General features: G+C 42.5%; 1 protein-coding gene and 1 pseudogene across 1 annotated transcript; both read left to right on the forward strand.

Annotated features, from left to right (window-relative positions):
* The first annotated feature begins 1,933 nt into the window (after nucleotides 1-1,933).
* On the forward strand, nucleotides 1,934-2,803 carry LOC136471254 (RING-H2 finger protein ATL39-like; annotated as a pseudogene).
* Nucleotides 2,804-8,852: 6,049 nt separating this feature from the next.
* On the forward strand, nucleotides 8,853-13,921 carry LOC136471256 (tubulin-folding cofactor E-like). Its single transcript, XM_066468986.1, has 16 exons — nucleotides 8,853-9,164; nucleotides 9,344-9,514; nucleotides 9,692-9,738; nucleotides 9,927-10,073; nucleotides 10,160-10,232; nucleotides 10,355-10,358; nucleotides 10,426-10,531; nucleotides 10,637-10,766; nucleotides 10,930-10,991; nucleotides 11,083-11,190; nucleotides 11,280-11,314; nucleotides 11,596-11,664; nucleotides 12,737-12,828; nucleotides 12,920-12,996; nucleotides 13,252-13,329; nucleotides 13,448-13,921. Exons 1-16 carry the CDS (start codon nucleotides 8,855-8,857, stop codon nucleotides 13,544-13,546), a joined length of 1,608 nt encoding a protein of 535 aa, XP_066325083.1. The 5' UTR covers nucleotides 8,853-8,854; the 3' UTR covers nucleotides 13,547-13,921.
* The last annotated feature ends 5,657 nt before the right edge of the window (nucleotides 13,922-19,578 follow it).

The raw sequence follows: 19,578 nt of genomic DNA on the forward strand, positions 1-19,578 counted from the left end.
CTTCCAGCAAGCTCGGGGACTACATCGGTACGATGTACCTGCCGGTGCATCTCGTATCGCCTGTACGACGATTGGATTCTTAACTCCAGTGGAAATTCTTTTTAGACTCTGGCACCACGTGCCTACGTCACCTACTACCAGGCTCGGGGACTAAGTGGGCACACTTCACCTTGCGGTGAATGTGTTTATTTAATCGACCCTTATGCTTTGACTGATTAAACGGATTACTATCGTGCTCGGGAACTATCCCGACCACTGCTCGGAGATCGTTCTCCTCGGCTACATGTGATCTGTACTCACATACAGTTGAGAGATATTTATTTAGACCTTGCTACAAGGCTCATACTTCGCCTTCCAGCAAGCCCGGGGACTACATCGGTACGATGCACCTGCCGGTGCATCTCGTATCGCCTGTACGACGATTGGGTTCTTAACTTAACTGGGAATTCTTTTTAAACCCTGGCACCACATGACTACGTCACTTACTACCAGGCTCGGAGACTAAGTGGGCACAATTCACCTTGCGGTGAATGTGTTTGTTTTTCGACCCCTACGCCTCTGATGATCAAGGATGCTACGCTTCAAGATTCACTTACATTTCTTTTCAGAAATACAAGTGGGCACACTTCACAGGATGGATTTTTTTTTTCTTTTTCTTAAGAGCACCATACATTCTTCGGACAACCTACTTCTTCGGCGACAACGGTGGTTAGAAATGTCAAGGACTCAAGCCTTACTATTCGGAGAAGATTAAAATGGCGTGTCGCAGCATAATACATGGTGCTCAGGGACTAGCTGTGGGGGTATTAACCCCTATAACCTTACGGCTAAGATAGGGCCGGCCCGGATCAGTGGGTCCGGTCTACCAAAAGACGACGCGCGGCCAGGCCAACCTGTTCGGAGTCCCGCGCAAGGAGTCAAGACAGATTTGGCGATCAAGCAAGATCTGTGTCGGTTAGAATAGGAATCCTTATCCGGTCACCTATGGCAATTGTAACTGACTAGGATTAGTTTCCAGATCTATAACCCTGCCCCCCGGACTATATAAGGCGGGCAGGGGACCCCTCTAAAAAACATCTCTCATTGACATACAGCAATACAATCAGACGCAGGACGTAGGTATTACGTCTTCTTGGCGGCCGAACCTGGATAAAACCTCGTGTCTGTCTTGCGTCACCGTCTTGTTTGTGGCTTGCGCATCTGTCTGCCGATAATCTACTACCTTGGGCATACCCCTAGGTAGACTGCCGACCATATTTTATCGACAGTTGCCGAGAGGAATTCTTTACCGACGGCCTGACCCTCGGCAAATATGGTTTTGCCGACGGCCTATCGTTGCCGAGGGCCGACTCTCGGCAAACCTTTCTTTGCCGAGAGCCCTACATTTGGCTCTCGGCAAAGACGCTGGCTTTTGGCAACGGGCCTGTTTCCGGTAGTGTGAGCATATAGAAAATCATTATTTTATGTTTTAAAGCCATGTTTGACTGCTGCTTGGGGATGGCCAGGCATAGCTTCCAGGCATCCGATTTTAGACATCTGGGTGTCAGGATTGCTGGCTTAGGTCAAGCACGCCTGGTAGGCCATGATCCAAACAACCCCTAGATGCCGCTAAATGCGAGAGCCTAGATGAACAATTGTAATAAGTAAAATTAAACCAATAGCCGAACCAAAAAATAGAAAGCGGAGAAAGAATAAACCAATAACCAAACCAAAATAAATTATACAAATTAGAGAAAGAAAGAGACCAGTAGTAGGTACTCTACAGAACCAACCTATTCTATTCTTGTCACATGGGTTTGCCGTGGCGGTCAATGTATCTTCCCTCCCCACCCCAAGAGCCTTTTGCCTCTTGCCCGCACTTCCCTCGCACCACCTACACTACCGAGCCATGGCATGCAACCAACACCTTCAAAAGCTCCCAATGCGCCCGCATGCACCGCCTCCTTCTATTGACCCCACGCGTGCCCGCCGCAATGCCATCACGGCAACCGCCCTCGTTGTTGCCGTCTTCTTTGCCTTCGTCACCGGGCACGGCGGTCCTGGCCCCAGGTGCTGCGAGCTGCCTCCCCGCAGACCAGTCCTGCTTCACGATCTCGGCCTCTGTCGGTGCGCCCTACTCCTCGCGTCATGATGCTCACTTGCTGCACCACAACCTCCTACATCACCGTCCTCGGCATCAGCTTCGGTTCCCTCCTCGTCATTCTGCTCATCTTGTGCGCCATCCGGTGGTACCTCGTGCGGCGATCCGCGAGCCGGGGCGCTGCCGAGGCTACCGCCACGGCGGAACTGGAAAAGAAACAGCCCAAGGGACTGGATGCCGACGCCATCGCCGCACTGCCGGAGTTCGTGTTCCAGAAGGAGGATGCCGACGGGGAGGAGGAGCGGGAGGTTGAGTGTGCCGTATGCCTGGGCGCAATGGCGGACGGGGACGCAGCGCGGCGGCTGCCCTCATGCATGCACGTCTTCCACCGGGGCTGCGTCGACGTGTGGCTAAGGGAGCGTTCGACATGCCCGGTCTGCCGCGCCGAGGTGGACGTCACATCGTCTGACGAGGGTTGTGACGGGAAGGACCAAGAAGGCGACCCGTCGCGGGCGTCCACGTCGATGGCGTGGACAGCACAGGAAGAGCCGGTAGACGATGGGGAGAGGGACCTAGAGGCGCAACTGTAGAGTGTATGCCAAGAGGTACATGGTAGGAGTAGCTTTATGTTGTTATTATTATTCTGTTCCTGGTTAGGAGAAGTGAATTAGCAATTTTGATGATTTGGCTGCAATTTGTAGGATATAAATGTATACGTAGTGTAGTATTCTACCTACGGAGTATCACATATACCACTGCTGGTAACAATATAAATAAAAAAGAATAGGATCGAGGAAACGCTCAAGGTTTTCGTCTGGTGAAAATAAATAAAAGAGAAAAGAAGGAACACTCAAGGTTTCGTGTCCTGACATCAAATTTGGTTGGAGGTAATTGAAAGGAGGGAGCGTGAGTTTAGAGGTAGAAGTTTAGAATCTTCTTTTTGTTTGGTGGGAGTGGGAGTCTTGATGCGAAGATGAATGAGAGTTCACAGGACGAACGCCCACTAAGAGCATCTTCAATAGATTATTTATCCCACATCTTTTAAAAGTCTATATAGGTGATCTTCTATTGTTAGTAATGTAGTTTTTTCTTCTTCTATCCCAACAGATTACCAATACTTTGAAGTGGATAGGGGAGATGGGATGGATCTCTCCTTCACTGAGGGAGAGAGAGGGTAGATTTCGAGTAACTACTTAAAACTTTTAGCTATTGAGGATATGATGAGTAATATATTGGAGCAACACAATATCGTATATTGCATATTTTTACTATTGGGAATGGGTATAAGTAATCCGTTGGAGATGCAATAATCAATTCCCAAGTAGAGGGATAGGAATTGTGCTCTTAATGAAAGATAAATACATCTTCACCGTACATCATGACTTATATCATATAATTTCTCACTTAAAACCTCATGCCAAATAGGGGATATGAATTTCCTCATCAACTCCCTCTCTTCTTTCCCAAACAAATGAATTGAAACTAAAAGTCATATTCCACCCTTAACTCTCTCCATCAACTTCCACCACTAATTCCCATGCCCCTTCTCATGTAATTGTCAAACACACCCCGAGTGAATTGAAATTGCCCTTAGTGAAATAGACTTTGATATATACATGTTCCTCTAAGATGAGTCGTTAATCAATGTAACACCCTAAAAATTGCATGTTTTAAAAATAGCTTAAAATGATTTGAATTTGCATTTTGTGCCATGAAATATAGGAAAAATAATATTTTTCATCCTAAGGTTTAGAAACATGGTTGTGCATACGTGCTGGTGCATTTGTGTGTTTTTTTTGTATGAGTGGTTTTGTCCAAAATTCAAAATAATTTCAAATGCTTTTGAAATGATTTGAAAATGATTTTGAAATAAAAGAAAAGAAAAGAATAAAAAAGAAGAAAACCTCACTCTCCCTCCTTCCCCTTCTGGCCTGCTCTGATTTTTCCTGCTCCTGCTCAGGCCCGGTCCAGCAGTGGCCCGCTCCACTTTTCTCCTCTCGCGGCCTGCTCCCTTCACCGCCACGGCCCCTTTCCAGCAGGCGGCCTAGTCCAGCACCGAAGCCCAGCTCGCTTCCCTTTTCCTCGGCCCAGCCGCACGCGCAGCAGCCCAGCTAAGCCCGCGTCGCGCCGCTTTCCTCTCTCCCGTCGTGTGCCACTGATAGCCGACCCGCGCATCTACTCGCTGACCGGTAGGACCCGCTTGTCGGTGGTCTCCCACCTCTAGCCGTCTCCTTCCTCCCATCCGCTCGGGACTCCATCGCCGCCGCCATGGACTCTGCGTCCGCCATGCCTCCTTCCTTTGCCGTGCTTTCCAAGCAATCTTTCAGGCCAAAAATAATAGCCGACCGAGCCGTGCCTTCCTATCCCGAGCTCTAGAGCCACAGCCTCCTCACCGAGTCGCTGCAAAACCCTAGCCACGTCTCGCCGTCCACTGCCAAGCACCGCGCGCCGCCTTTACCCGCTCCGCGCCATCGAAATCCACATAGGTGAGTTCGCCGTGCTTCCCTCTTTTCTTCCCATGCCATCCCCCGGTCTAGCCGTGGCCTCTAGGGCTGGTTTCATGTTTGCCGATGTGCTCCTCGCCGCCGGCCATGTCCACCGCCACACATAGAGCCGCTCCGGCGACCCCCGTTCCCCCATTTGATCTGCACCGCCCGATCTAAGATCAATGGCCTAGATTAGAAGATACCCCTTCGCTGGCTTATTTGCTAAAGAGACCCTCTATTTTTTGCAAATCAACCCGCAGTCCATAACACCTTTCTAGAATACGTTTTCCTATTCTAAAAGCGTAGTTTCTTTCTAGTAGATTCAAAATACGTTTTCATCTATTTACAGTTTTGCCACTAGTTTTCTTTAGGCCATAATTTCTCTATTTTAACTCTGATTTGATCTGTTCAAGTTGCGTTAGATTCATAATTGCGTAATCTACATGTTTATACTACTGTTAAATATATTTTTCAACTTTTGAAATTCGAGGTTAGATTTAATCTATTATTTTATTAAAGAAAATCTTGTTAAATTCATAACTTCTTCGTCATAGCTCCGATTAGAGTGTTTTTCGTGTCTGTGTGTTTATAGCGAGACGTAGATTCGTTTTACAAACTTTTCATCTTGATTTTATGTTTGGTGTATTGTTCTAATTTAGTTCTATTGTTTGCTTCGTGTATGATTGCATGGATGCTTGTGTGGTGCTTTATGATCATGTCCAGTTGGTGAGAAGTACGTTGGTGAAATAGAAAAAGTTGGTGATCTAGAAGAAGTCTTTTGGAGGTTACAATTCAGTAGAAGAAGGATCTGAGTTTTAAGGCAAGTATAGCATGGGATCTTCCTTGTTGTCTTATACACCTTTAATCATTTAATTCATACTACATGTGTCTACCTTAGCAACCGTAGTAAATTTTTCTAGCTACTTGATATCTTAGATTCCTTGTCACTTATGGGGAATTGCATTGGGTAGTATGATGCTAGTGCTCAACCGAAGCCATGATCTTGTAACTTGACTAATGGTATATGCAATAAACACTAAAAGATGTTTTTAACATGGAATCAGGGGGCTAGAGCATTGGGCTATTTTTATGGTGCTCTAGATTTCTCTCCCTAAGGACTTATCTGTAAGTGAATATCCGGGACTTATAGTACAGCTGTGAAAGCTACATGGCTCTGGCTTTAGCTTAGTATGAGGACCTTTTCTAGCTTGTTAGTGGTTACCTTTATGGCGTAAGAATGGCTTGCCTAATCGGGTATAGGATAGCCTATGTCCCCTTGTGTATAGGCTGCGTGTTATTGTGCCATTGGAAAGGAGGGTTCCTACATCTATTTGTCGAGTGAATCTAATGGCCCTAACTTATTAGACGAACTTTTGAAAGGCTTCATAGTGAACTCTGCCGACCTTCCTTGGTAGTGGGTCAAGATACTGATCATCTCGAGCGAAAGGGTAAATTATGACTCACAGTGAAAGTGTACAACCTCTGCAGAGTGTAAAACTGGTATGTCAGCCATGCTCACGGTCACGATCGGTCTTGGACCCTTATGAAATAGATGATGAACACTGATGATACTGATGATAAAGGTGCTCACTAATGATTACTGTTTATGCTATTCATTATTCATGTTTACTTGATCATGTGTTTATATGAACTTGTGAATAAACTTGTTACTACCCAAATGCTAAAAGATGACTCATTAAAAGCTAATCGCAGTTAAACTAGTGTCAGCTATTTGAGTCTCATGAACTCCATGTTATATTTGTTGAATATGATATATACTTACGCTTGCTTTACTTTTTAAATCTTTAAAAAAATCCTGGATGGGTACTAGATTGCTAGAGTTTAGAGAAATTAGGCTTGTGATCAACTAGTGAGTTGTTCTTATAGAATTGGAGTCTTCACCCGAAGATCGGAATTGCCTTTCCGTTGTTTGTTGTCTATGGTTATATCCTTTATACTAAGTACGTTATATATTGAGCATTGTCTTTTGATATTACCCTTATTTATAGCTATATGTGAGATTTGACTTCCTGGGCTTACATATGGTGTGTATCTAGTTTTGTGCTTAAAATCGGGTCCTACAATCAGGTGGGAATTATCGTGTTGCTTAAGACCATCTTCAATAGTTTTCAAAATGATCTCCCAATCTATGATTTTTGTAAGATTGAAAAAAACACATCTCCAACAACTCCCAATTCCACTTCCCAATCTTTTGGCAATTGGAAAAATCGACCCAATCGTGCGGATAAATACGCGCGCAGTATCCATCGCAGCCAATCTAAGATAGGAAGGACTGTGGGAAAGATTAAGGAGTAGGATAGGGTTCCTAACACAAATGTACAAGAGAGAAAGAAAGTATAAAATTGGTTAGGGTGATTTAGAAATAGTTCGAGATTCTTGATGTAAAATTATCTACTATCTTTTAGGAGTGAGATTTTAGAAACTATTGGAGGAAGCCAACAAATATGCTTATAACTTTTGTTAATCAGTCGAAAAACTCATTAGTTTGCCAAGTGATTTTTTGAAACTATTGGAGATGCTCATCTCCATTAGTTTCAAAAAAATCAATTGTTAATGAGTTTTCCAAGTCGATAAAAAGGCTAGGGAATATATTCGTTTACCTTCTCTAAGAGTTTTCAAAATCTCGCTCCCATAATATAGAAGAAGATAATTTTACATCAGGTTTCCTAGACTTTTTTTAAATCTCCTTAACCGCGTTTATACTTTCTTTCTCCATTGTTCATTTGCATTTAGAACCTTGTCCTACTACCTATTCTTTCCCAGATCCTTCCACCTCCAGATTGGCCGATGGATTCGCGTGCGTATATTTGCGCGTGACTAGGTCGATTTTGTCAAGTACAGAAAGATCAGAGTTAAGATAGGGAGTTGTTGGAGAGCAATTTTTTTCAATCTTGCCAAAAAATAAAGATTATGAGTGAGTTTTGGAAACTCTTGAAGATGTTCTAATGGCGTGGATATATACGTGTGCATTCATCGACCAATCCAAAAGGTGGAAGGATGTGAGGAAGAATAAGGAGTAAGACAAGATATAAAGGTACAAGAGAGAAAGAAAGTATAAATGTTGTTGGGGTGATGCAAAATTACCTTCATACTCCCTCTGTCCCTAAATATCTATCGTTTTCGCTTCCCGGGAAACAACTTTGACTAAATATAAATTAAAAAATATTAATATTTATGGTACATAATTAGTATCATTGGAAAGATCTTTGAATCTAGTTTTTAATAAATTTATTTGGAGATACAAATGTTGCACGTATTTTCTATAAATCGAATCAAACTTATGGCACGCACACCAGTGGTGATAATTATTTATGAACGGAGGGAGTATCATTTAGGAGCGAGATTTTAGAAACGATTGGAGGAAGACAATAAATATGCTCCTAACTTTTTTTATCGGATGGAGTGCTCCCAACTTTTTTTTGCGATTTGCTCCCAACTTTTTTTAGTCGCTTAAAAAACTCATTAATTTAGCAAAGTGATTTTTTAGAAACTATTTCTGTTTGAGAATTACATAGTACAACATTGACGCTCACAATACTCAAATCCTACCCATATGAGCACTTCCTAAGGACTGAGCTGTCATATCTCAGTTTTTAGAAATTTCATACTCAATGGATTATGTATAATTTAGTTATAGATTTATAAATATTTTTTAACAAGCATAAACTTAAATAAATCTATAACTAAGTTATACATGATCCAATGAGTATGAATTTTTTACTACAATTCAAGCATATAATAGTTAGCCCGCCATAAAATTTTCACCACAACTAGACCATAGAAACTGTAGCTATGAATTAATTATAGAAAAGCATAGATCTAAAGCTATAGCAAAAAATTTATACTAAAGCATACCATATGATATGTTCACCGTGTATATTTACTCATATGGAGTCCAACAAAATTGGATTTCCAATTTTATGGTTTTTCTGTGATTTACTATGATTTTTCAAAGATTCAGCCGAAATAAATAAAAAAGATAAAGATAAAACCGTCTTTGAAAAACACTTATAACCGGTTAGGGAGGTAAAACGAACGGTTTTAAAAGTTCAGGGAGGTGATTTAACCGGTTTTAGACTTCAGAGAGAAAGCAAACTTTCGTAAAAGTTGAGGGAGGTAATGCGGATTTTTTTCAACTATTGGAGATGCTGTTTTTATTTTTGGGCCGAACAAGCACAGTTGGGCCAAGCCCAATGGGCTTCCATCGCTCATCACGCCTCTCACAAATCACCGACGGCCAGATGCCCAGTTGTCCAGTCGTCCAGTCATGTCCAGCGCCGCCGCCGCCGCCTTCCGCCTGGGCCAGCGTGTGCACGCCGCCGGCGACCCCCGCCGCGTAGGCACGGTGCGCTACCTGGGCCCCGTAGAGGGCCACGCCGGAGACTGGGTCGGCGTCGACTGGGACGATGGCGCCGGCGGCCGGCACGACGGCTCGCTCGCCGGCCGCCGATACTTTGTTGCCGCGGGAGAGTGCTCGGCCTCCTTCGCGCGCCCCACCGCGCTCAGCGGAGGGATCTCGCTCCCGGACGCGCTCCGCCTACGCTACCTCGTTCAGGACTTCACCAAGGAGGAGCAGGGTTAGTGCAGTGCGCGCCGACCGACGGCTCCCTGAATTTGCTGCCTTCACATTCTTTTGATCCGGCAATGCTCACTTTCTTTCAGCAAAGGAGTAGAAATATTTGTGAAAACATCATCGCAGTTTGTTGAACTTCCTTCGTAATTACCCTGATTACATGCTTTGGCGCACTGTGTTCAGATGAGATGTATGTCTTCTCGACAAGCCAGAAGCGTGTCTCGGTTGAATTTGTTGGCACAGACAAAGTTCAGGAGAAGCTCAACAACTTCAATGAGTTGACCAGTGCATCCGTTTCGTACATGGGAGTGAGCTCAATTGGAGCGCCGGATGAACTAAAGAGTTTGGTTCCAAGTAAATACTGTCTTATGAATTATCATCATCTTTTCCATTTTACTACTTGTTTTTATTGCAAATAAGCCATAATGCGTGTAGCAATTGGAGCAGATGGTTCTGCTACCATTTGTTTCTTCAGGGACTTATTAAAGCCTAGGTTTCCATTTGTTCTGACAACTGTTTTGCATGTTCCAGATCTCAGACTTCTTGACTTGACTGGAAATCTATTCTCACAGTGGCAAGTAAGAATTCCCACAGAGCGATTCTTGTTATTTCAATTGCTCTACTTACAATTGTGTGGCTTATAACATCAAAGCAACAAGAGAAACAGTGTTGGTGGTACTACCAAATGTTTGCAGCATATCCCCTGTCCTTCTGTGTTTAACTGTTTGTTCGTTTGCTGTGTCTAAACATTTTGGTTCCCTCTCAGGATATATCCTCTCTTTGTCAAGCACTGGCATCCCTGGAAGTTCTTAATTTGACAAACAATACCATGGAGAATGACGTTGTAGAAACTCCAATGCTCGAGAATATCAGAATTCTTGTTCTCAACAACTGTGGTGTAACATGGGAACTGGTATACCCAATTGCTGTCACTTTGAAGCTTTTGTTGTTAGTCATTGCCAATCACGCTGTGAGCTCATTTTAACTTCTTTATAACAGGTTGAAAAGATTAAAGTTTCCCTTTCATGTATCAGTGAACTCCACCTGATGTCAAACAGGCTCAATATGATCAGTGGTTAGTGTTTCTTCTTATACCTCAGCTTCCACTGTGCATCCGATGATAATAGAGAACACATCTAGGTGTTTTTGGATTATCCTTTCCAATATTTCGAGTGCATGTTTTTCTTGTTTCAGCAAGGTGTACATCAATATTACAAATTATGATTTTTTGTACATCTAACTGTATCTCGCTTTCTTATCTAGAGCCCAGATGGAAAGTTTGTACAAGGTTTCAATACACTGCGGCTCCTAAATCTAGAAGATAATCACATTGATTCATGGGATGAAATTGTGAAATTTTCTTACTTAAGAATGGTAAAAATGGAAATAGTAATGTTCCCACCCTTAATTTGATAGATACTTCTGCATTTGATTTGGGTACTGTGAATATTTATGATCTCTCTCCCTTGTTTCTCCAGTTTGGAACAACTCCATTTGAACAAAAACAGGCTAAAGCATGTGAAGTATCCATCTAATCTTTCAACAGATGGACTTCTTGATGATGCAGCTGCTGTGCCATTTGAAAATTTTCAAGTTCTTTTGTTAGGTATATGCCTTCTGTGGGGTAGATTTTGTTGTCTTTGCCATATAAAGAACCCAAGATTCGAGCATGATTCTGTCTAACTTCAGTACTGCACTAGTGCTTCCTGCTTTTCAAATGGAAGTGAAACTGAAGACACTGCTAATATTGATTTTTTTAAGTTCACCAGGATCTAATGACATAGATGACTTTTCTTCAGTGGATTCACTTAATCTGTTCCCAAATTTAAGGGTGAGCTGGTTTCAGTGAACTAGTTTTTTGGAATCTTGTTGCTGATCTATAATACATTGGTATGACCATACTGATCTCTAATTTTTTGAAGGATGTCAGGCTTTCTGATAATCCTATAGCTGATCCTGCCAAGGGCGGTGCTCCTCGTTTTGTGCTTGTTGCTCGACTTGTGAAAGTTGGAATACTAAATGGCAGTGAGGTTTATGCCAACTCCATGGATGTTTTTCTTAGAATGTACAATATGTTGTAAAGATATATGACATCCTTAATCCTTTTTGCCATGTCTAGATAAGCCCACGTGAACGGAGGGAATCTGAAATACGGTCAGTTGATCTTGATCCTTTGTATCTGTAAATCATTCCAACTAGTATATGACCGTATGAGGTTTCTTTGTGGTATGGCCAGTCAAGCCTATTTAGGATATCAGATCAGTATTAATGGAAATTTAAAAATGTTTTTTTCCTCTATCTGAACTGCAGAGTTTTCTTCTGGTTCTCTGAGGAAATGCTAGTACATTCTTTCAGGCTTTTTTTAATAAAAAAGACCCTTCAATTGCCTTTCTAGAAGTCACACTGCAATTCTGATACAAGCAATGTCATTGTAGATATGTCCGCCTTGTTATGGGAAAAATAGAATCAAATGACCCAGAAGAGATCAAACGACTGCATCCTAGGTAAGTTTGTGGCATTTATCTCATTCTTAGGTTTTTAAATTGTATATGCTGACACAACATGATCCAGAGAAGTAACAGTCCATTGATTTTGTGATATAATTCTTTTTAGGGGTGACCGGGTAGGCATTCAGTTTTTTTTTTGTTTGGTTAATTTTCCTTTTGGAAATTTTGGCTCCTGACATTCGAAAAACAAACAAAGCAAATAAATTTCGGTTTCTGAAATTTACAAAACAACAGTAGTTCAGTGAAACTTCTTGGTTTTCACCGATTTCTTTCTCGAACACAGGAGAGCTGTCTGTCATTTCATTAAGAAAGGGAAAACTTACAAAAACGGGATGGCTAGAAAAAAACCATCCCAACATACCCACTCACACTACATATGCGCCACTGCAAAAAGAAAATAAAAATCCTACCATAACCAACTTGACATACTAGACCACTAAGGGCTTGGAGCAAGCAATCTCATGATAAGCTCCTGAAGAGCAGAACCACCGGCAAATCATACACCCTGAAATCTGTCTCCAATGGATCAGTGGATCTTAATCTAGCTGATCCCTGCCACACCTCCATGCCATCTGTTGCCATCACCTATCAGACCACGGATGGCAACAAATAGGCCTTGGGCCTTCATGTCGAGGTGGCATCGGCCTAGCTTTCTTCATCAGTTATGTCGCAAGAAACTACAGCTGAACCGAAAACTGAGGAATATATGTTTCTTTTACCTTCAGTGTTTGGTGTGTCTTTGCCACCCCTAATCTGTTTCTTAAATGATCAAATTCAGTTATTGCGCTGAAGACCATCATTAGCCACGACATAACACATTCATTCAATATTCAATGGAATCAACATCATGATGCTGTGTATAATGCTAATGCAGTGATTATCTGTAACCACGAGAGCTGCAGCTGGCATGAATAGCCTATGGGATATGCAATACAGAATAATTAATGGGTTTTAGTGGCTAGCTTTCATCTATTAGTTTTATTCACTTTGACATATACTTGATAGTTGCATAAATAGTGGTAAGATTGTTAATGATACTTATAGAGGTAGAAAAAAAAACTTGATGCAGATTTGCTGAACTGAAGTCCTTTCATGGTATTGAAGATGAGAAGCCAACTTCAAGCACATCGGGACCACAAAAGATGGCTTCTGGTCTTATAAGTACTGCTGATCTTGAACTTTAATCTTGACTAGATTTACATAGTTGACGGGTCAGCTCAAAGAACTGGTTGTTTTTGTACGCTGCATACAGGTGTTACATTGAAATGTGTGGGGCCATCAATGGGTGAAAAGCAACCACTGACAAAGAAACTGCCTCCTACAACAACTGTGAGTAGTTGATACTACATAGCTATCCTTATTTATCGGGTTGTTTGCATTCCTTTGGGAGGTCCTAGTTTTCAGTACAATGATGGTGGGACATGATTTCCTGATTTTTATTCGAGCTATCTCTTAGTAACATTTGATATGTTAGTTTGACTGCTGAGAACTAGTAAAAGTTGTGGTGCCTAGTAATTCAAAGACCCTTACTTGTTTCTTCCATGTATCGAGATGAAATAACGTTTAAACTCCTATGTGTTACAGGTCGGGAAGTTAAAATCTTTGTGTGAAAGCTTCTTTAAACTGAAGGACCTAAAAGTGAGACTGTTTGTCGAAGAAGAGGTATGAATTGTAACTGCGTCGCGTACGATTATTGTCTCATATGCCTATCGAAAAGATCTGGGGCTGTACCTTTCATGCATAAAGTCGTGTATGATGACTACTGCATTTACTGGAACAGGGATGCCCTCTACCACAACTTCTGGAGGAGGACACGGCCTCTCTGATGGAGCTTGGAATTGGCTCGGGCGCAACCATTGTTGTGGACGAAGAGAGCTAGCCAGTCGTCTTCAGAGAAGGTCGGCAACTACGCAAACTACAGCAGTTATTAGTCTTTGAAGACAAGGGAGCTGATGATGCTCTTCGTTTACTGTACATTTCTTTCTGTGGAAATGTGCACTTGTTGAATATTGTTGCGGGTTTGGGATACAAAATGGATCAGCAATTCAGCATAGTAACAATATTGTGAAGACGGTTATTTGTTTTTGACAAGTTTTTTTCCCCGCCAAATGTAGGAAACTGCATAAAAAATTAGTTTATCTCAACTACTAAAAAGCGGCAAATGTCCAGCTCTACCGGCAGGATGAAAGTTACCGCGACTCCCCAGCCCTACGACGATTTCTCCCACCCCCGCCGCGGCCCTCCCTCCCGTCAAAATCAAAACCCAACTCATTGCGCCTGAGAAAAACGCCGCCGCCCTCCCTGCTCTCCTGACCCAACCCCCTCTCCTCGGCCGTCGCCACACCACCACCGCTCGCTCCTTGCTCTCCCGATCCAATCCGCCCTCTATGGCCACGCAACTCGGCCGTCGCCGCTCGGATTCTCACACCTGGGTCCTGGTGCCCGCCGCTGCTCGTCCACGGCCGCTAGCCAAGCTACAACGCCGGCGGCTGCGGCGGCCCCTTTGAAAGCTCTAGTTTGGTTTTGGTTAATTGATGAAACCCTAAATGCTAACCTAGTTTATCAAGATGATTATGAGATAGGTAGCACTACTCCAAGTGATGAAGCAATGGCGAAGATCATGACAATGGTGATGGCATGGTGATGGTCAAATGCTTAAACTTGGAAAAGAAGAAAGAGAAAAACAAATGGCTCAAGGCAAAGGTATAAAATATAGGAGCTATTTTGTTTTAGTGATCAAGACACTTAGTGAGTGTGATCACATTTAGGATAGATAGTCGTACTATTAAGAGGAGTGAAACTCATATCGGAATACGGTTATCAAAGTGCAACTAGATGCTCTAACTCATTGCATATGCATTTAGGATCTAGTGGAGTGCTAACACCCTTGAAAATGTTTGTGAAAATATGCTAACACTTATGCACAAGGTGATACACTTGGTGTTGGAACATCTACAAAGGAGGTGGTGTTTGCAGGGTTGAGATGGGTTTGGGTGTTGGGATTCGGCGCTTTCGGGAAAATGGAATGCCTATTTTCTATTGTGCCGGATGCAAATTCTTGTGGTTGGCACATTGGAGCAAGGGTGAAGAAGTTAGAAGTGAAAACGAGTTGATCGCGAAGACGCTAGTTTCGGTCAACTGACCGGACGCTGGACCTGAGATGCACCGGACGCTGGTTTCTGCGTCCGGTCAAACTGACATGGCGACACAGTGACTAGGGTTTAGCACCGGACGCTGGTCTGTGTCCGGTCAGGGTGGACCGGACGCGTCCGATCGAAGAAAACCGGATTTGGACCCTCACTGTAAACGACCGGACGCTGGTGGTTCAGCATCCGGTCAGTTTTGCCGGAGCGTCCGGTCAGTTAATAGCCGTTGTGATCTGGCAGCTTAAGTTTAACTCAGAATGACACGTGGCTTACATCTGTGGACCGGACGCTGTATCCAGGGTCCGGTCAGTATGACCGGAGCGTCCGGTCAGAGCGCATTTTGCCCAGTGAAGGGGTATAACGGCTCTATTTGATGGAGGCTCTATTTATAGCCCCATGGCCGGCTCAAGGGACAACTCTTGCACATTTTCATTGACATAGCAACCTTGTGAGCTTAGCCAAAGTCCTCCCACTCATCTCCATCATTGATTCATCATCTTTGTGAGATTGAGAGAGAATCCAAGTGCATTGCTTGAGTGATTGCATCTAGAGGCACTTGGTATTCGTGTTGCGCTGCGGATTTCGCTTGTTACTCTTGGTGGTTGCCACCACCTAGATGGCTCGGTACAGCGATGGAGGATCGGCACGAGTTAGTGATTGTTCATGGCCGTCTCCGGTGATTGTGAGGGGAGTTGTACCTTCCCAGGCGAAGCGTCGAAAGGTAACTCTAGTAAATTGCTCGTATCATTGAGTTACCTCACTTGTGGGTTGATTCTTGCGGTGTCCTATCGTGTGGACGAGGTTTGTGAAACACCTCTTAGCCGCCGAACCACCAAGTGTTGGTCGACACAACGGGGACGTAGCGTGTTGGCAAGCACGTGAACTTCGGGAGAAAATCGATTGTCTCTTGTCTTTGGCATTCTCCCAGTGATTGGCTATATATTCATCTTGTGATTGGTTCATCCCCTACACGTCGGTATAATCACCCTACTCACTTATTTATATTCTTGCAAACTAGTTGACACAAGCTCTTTAGTGTAAGTAGAATTGAGAGCTTGCTTTATTATTTATATTCATCTAGTTGAGCTCTTTAGAGTAGCAAGGTTGAGAGCTCTTAGTGAGTAATTACATAGCAAGTTTGTGTGCCTAAGTAATCATTGCAACTAGAATTGTTGGATAGGTGGCTTGCAACCCTTATAGAGCTAGAGCAAGTTTGCATTACGCTATTTGTCATACTAATCAAATTGCTCTAGTTGATTTATAGATTTTTAAATAGGCTATTCACCCCCCTCTAGCCATATTACGATCTTTCAAGTGGTATCAGAGTCATGGTCACCGTTTGATTGAAAGCTTAACAACCTCGGTGTCAAATTATGGCTCAAGTTGTGTTCAACCATCTAGAGGGGCAAACCACCGTTCTTTGATGGCACATGCTATGATTATTGGAAGAGAAAGATGAGGATGTATCTTGATTCAATCAATGATCAAGTATGGGAAGTAACCAAGAATGACTATGCTATCATTGATCCTGATGATCCAACTAACCAAGATAAGATCAACAAGCAATGTAATACAATGGCTCTCAACACCATATACAATGCCATTGATTCCAATGTGTTTGAGCAAATTAAGGATTGTGAAAGAGCAAATGAAGTGTGGAAGAGATTAGAGGAAACATATGAGGGCACACCGACAGTGAAGAGTGCCAAGTTGTACATCCTCAAGGACAAGTTGACAAGCTTCAAGATGAAGGAAGATGAGAGCATTCCGGAGATGTTCCATCGATTGCAAGTAATTATCAATGACTTGAAGGCTTTGGAAGAAAAGATCAAGGATGATGATGTCTCTCATCGGTTCTTAATGTGCCTACCTCCAAGATTTGAGATGTTGAGATTACTCATCATAAGAGGAGGATTGAAGGATATTACCCCCAACCAAGTATTAGGTGATGTCATGACACAAGAGACATACCGTGTGGAAAGGGAGGGGGATGACAAGGATGACAAGAAGGAAGAAGACAAGAAGAAGAAAAGCATAGCATTCAAGGCTAGCTCATCATCATCAAAGAACAAGGGCAAGTCCAAGAAAGAATCAAGTGATGATGATGATCTTAGTGATATTTATGATGAAGCCATGGCTCTCTTTGTGCGCAAGATGGAAAAATTCATGAAGAAGAAGGGCTATGGTGTAAGAAAGAGAAGAGATCACACCAAGAAGAAAGAGTATGTGAGAAGATACTATAATTACAAGAGCCCTAATCATGTAGTAGCAAATTGTCCATACAATAGTGACAATGATGAGGATAAGAAGAAGAAGCACAAGGAGGATAAGAAAGAGAAGAAGGAAAAGAGAATGACCTTCCAAAAGAAAAAGAAGGGTGGAGGCTATGTGGTCACATATGATAGTGATGGCTCTTTGGATAGTGATAGCTCTAGTGATGATGACAAGAAATCTATCAAGAGAGCACTAGCAAGCATCGCCATCAACAACAAGCCCTCCATCTTCGACACTCCATCGACGTGCCTCATGGCAAAACCTACCAAGGTAAAATATGATGTGAGTGAAGATGATGAATATGAAAGTGATGCGTGTAGGAGTGATGATGATGATGAGGAGTACTCCAAGGAGGAGCTCATGGACATGTGTGAGCAAGTGCATACTTGCTTTGAGATGAAGAGAAAGGAGTGCAAGGAATTGAATAAGAAAGTCAAATTTCTTGAGCAATCCCTTGATGAGCTCAATGCAACTCATGAGAGGCTAATAGAAGCCCATTAGAAGCTTGGCAAAGCTCACTCTAAGCTTGAAAAGGCTTACTCCTCTCTCATTGAGAAAGTCAAAGTGGAGGAAGTCAAGAAGGAGCAAGTGATCATAACATGTGATGTGGGACTAACATGTGATCTTATTGATGAATCTTTTCATGAACCCATTATTGTTGCTCCTACTAACACTTCTTGTAGCACTACTACTTCCACTTCACCCTTGAGTGATGGTCTCACTTGTGATGCCTCACTTATGGTGGAAAATGAAACCCTCAAGAAGGAGGTGAATGAGCCCACTCGTGCCTTAGGCAATGCCTATGGTGGAGAAGCCCACTTGCTAAAGTGCTTGGGTAGCCAAAGATTTTCTCTCAACAAAGAGGGACTAGGCTATACCTCCAAGAAGGGTAAGGTGGCCTTTGTCACTTCCAAAGCTAGCTTTGTGAAGTGTAATGGTCGGTTTTGCAATAGATGCAAGCAAGTTGGGCATATAGAGCAAAATTGCAAGACTAACAAGAACAAGCTACCTAATGTATCCTCAATCAAATTTGATTCTTATTACATGCTTTATAAGGGTGCCAATGGTGTGAAGGCTAAGTTCATTGGTACACCAATTGTGGGCCCAAAGAAGAAGGCCATTTGGGTACCAAAGTTCTTAGTAACTAACCTATAAGGACCCAAGCAAGTTTGGGTACCTAAAAGGAATTGATCTTCTTTTGTAGGTAAATTACAAAGCCAGAGGAAGGCATTGGGTGCTTGATAGTGGATGCACACAACACATGACCGGTGATCCAAGAATGTTCAATTCAATCAATAAAAGCAAGAGCAATGGGATTGATAGTATCACATTTGGTGACAATAGCAAAGGCAAGGTCAAAGGACTTGGTAAGATTGCAATATCCAATGATTTGAGCATTTCTAATATGCTACTAGTAGAGAGCTTGAACTTCAACTTATTGTCGGTAGCTCAATTGTGTGATCTTGGTTTCAAGTGTATATTTGGTATGGATGATGTAGAGATCATAAGTGTAGATGGCTCTAACTTGATATTCAAAGGATTTAGATATGAGAATCTATACTTAGTTGATTTCAATGCTAGAGAAGCTCAATTGTCAACATGTTTGATCACTAAGTCTAGCATGGGTTGGTTATGGCATAGAAGGTTTGGTCATGTTGAAATGAAATAATTGAACAAGTTGATTAAGCATGACTTAGTTAGAGGCTTGAAAGATGTCATATTTAAAAAGGATAAGCTATGTAGTGCATGTCAAGCCAGAAAACAAGTTGGTAATACACATCCTAAGAAGAGCATGATGAGTACATCCAAGGCATTTGAGTTGATGCATATGGATTTGTTTGGACCAACCACATACACTAGCATTGGTGGAAATAAATATGGATTTGTGATTGTGGATGATTTCACTAGATACACATGGGTGTTCTTTCTTGGTGACAAGAGTGATGTATTTGCAATATTCAAATCATTTGTCAAGGGCATTCACAATGAGTTTGAAACAACCATCAAGAAAGTTAGAAGTGATAATGGTAGTGAATTCAAGAACACTAGAATTGATGAGTTATGTGATAAATTTGGAATTAGACATCAATTCTCGGCCAAGTATACTCCTTAATCAAATGGGCTAGTTGAAAGGAAGAATAGAACTTTGATTGACATGGCAAGATCAATGTTGAGTGAGTACAATGTGAGTCATTCATTTTGGGCCGAAGCAATCAACACGGCTTGCTACTATAGTAACCGACTCTATTGTCACCCCATGATGGAGAAAACACCTTATGAGCTATTGAATGGAAGAAAGCCCAACATAGCATATTTCTGGGTCTTTGGTTGTAAATGCTATATATTGAAGAAATGCACTAGATTGAGCAAGTTTGAAAAGAAATGTGATGAAGGGTTCTTGCTTGGTTACTTCACTACTAGCAAGGCTTATAGAGTTTGGAATTTAGCTAGTGGTACTCTTGAGGAGGTTCATGATGTGGAGTTTGATGAA

This window comes from Miscanthus floridulus, chromosome 8 (genome assembly GCF_019320115.1).
Source record: "Miscanthus floridulus cultivar M001 chromosome 8, ASM1932011v1, whole genome shotgun sequence".
NCBI classification, from domain to species: Eukaryota; Viridiplantae; Streptophyta; class Magnoliopsida; order Poales; family Poaceae; genus Miscanthus; species Miscanthus floridulus.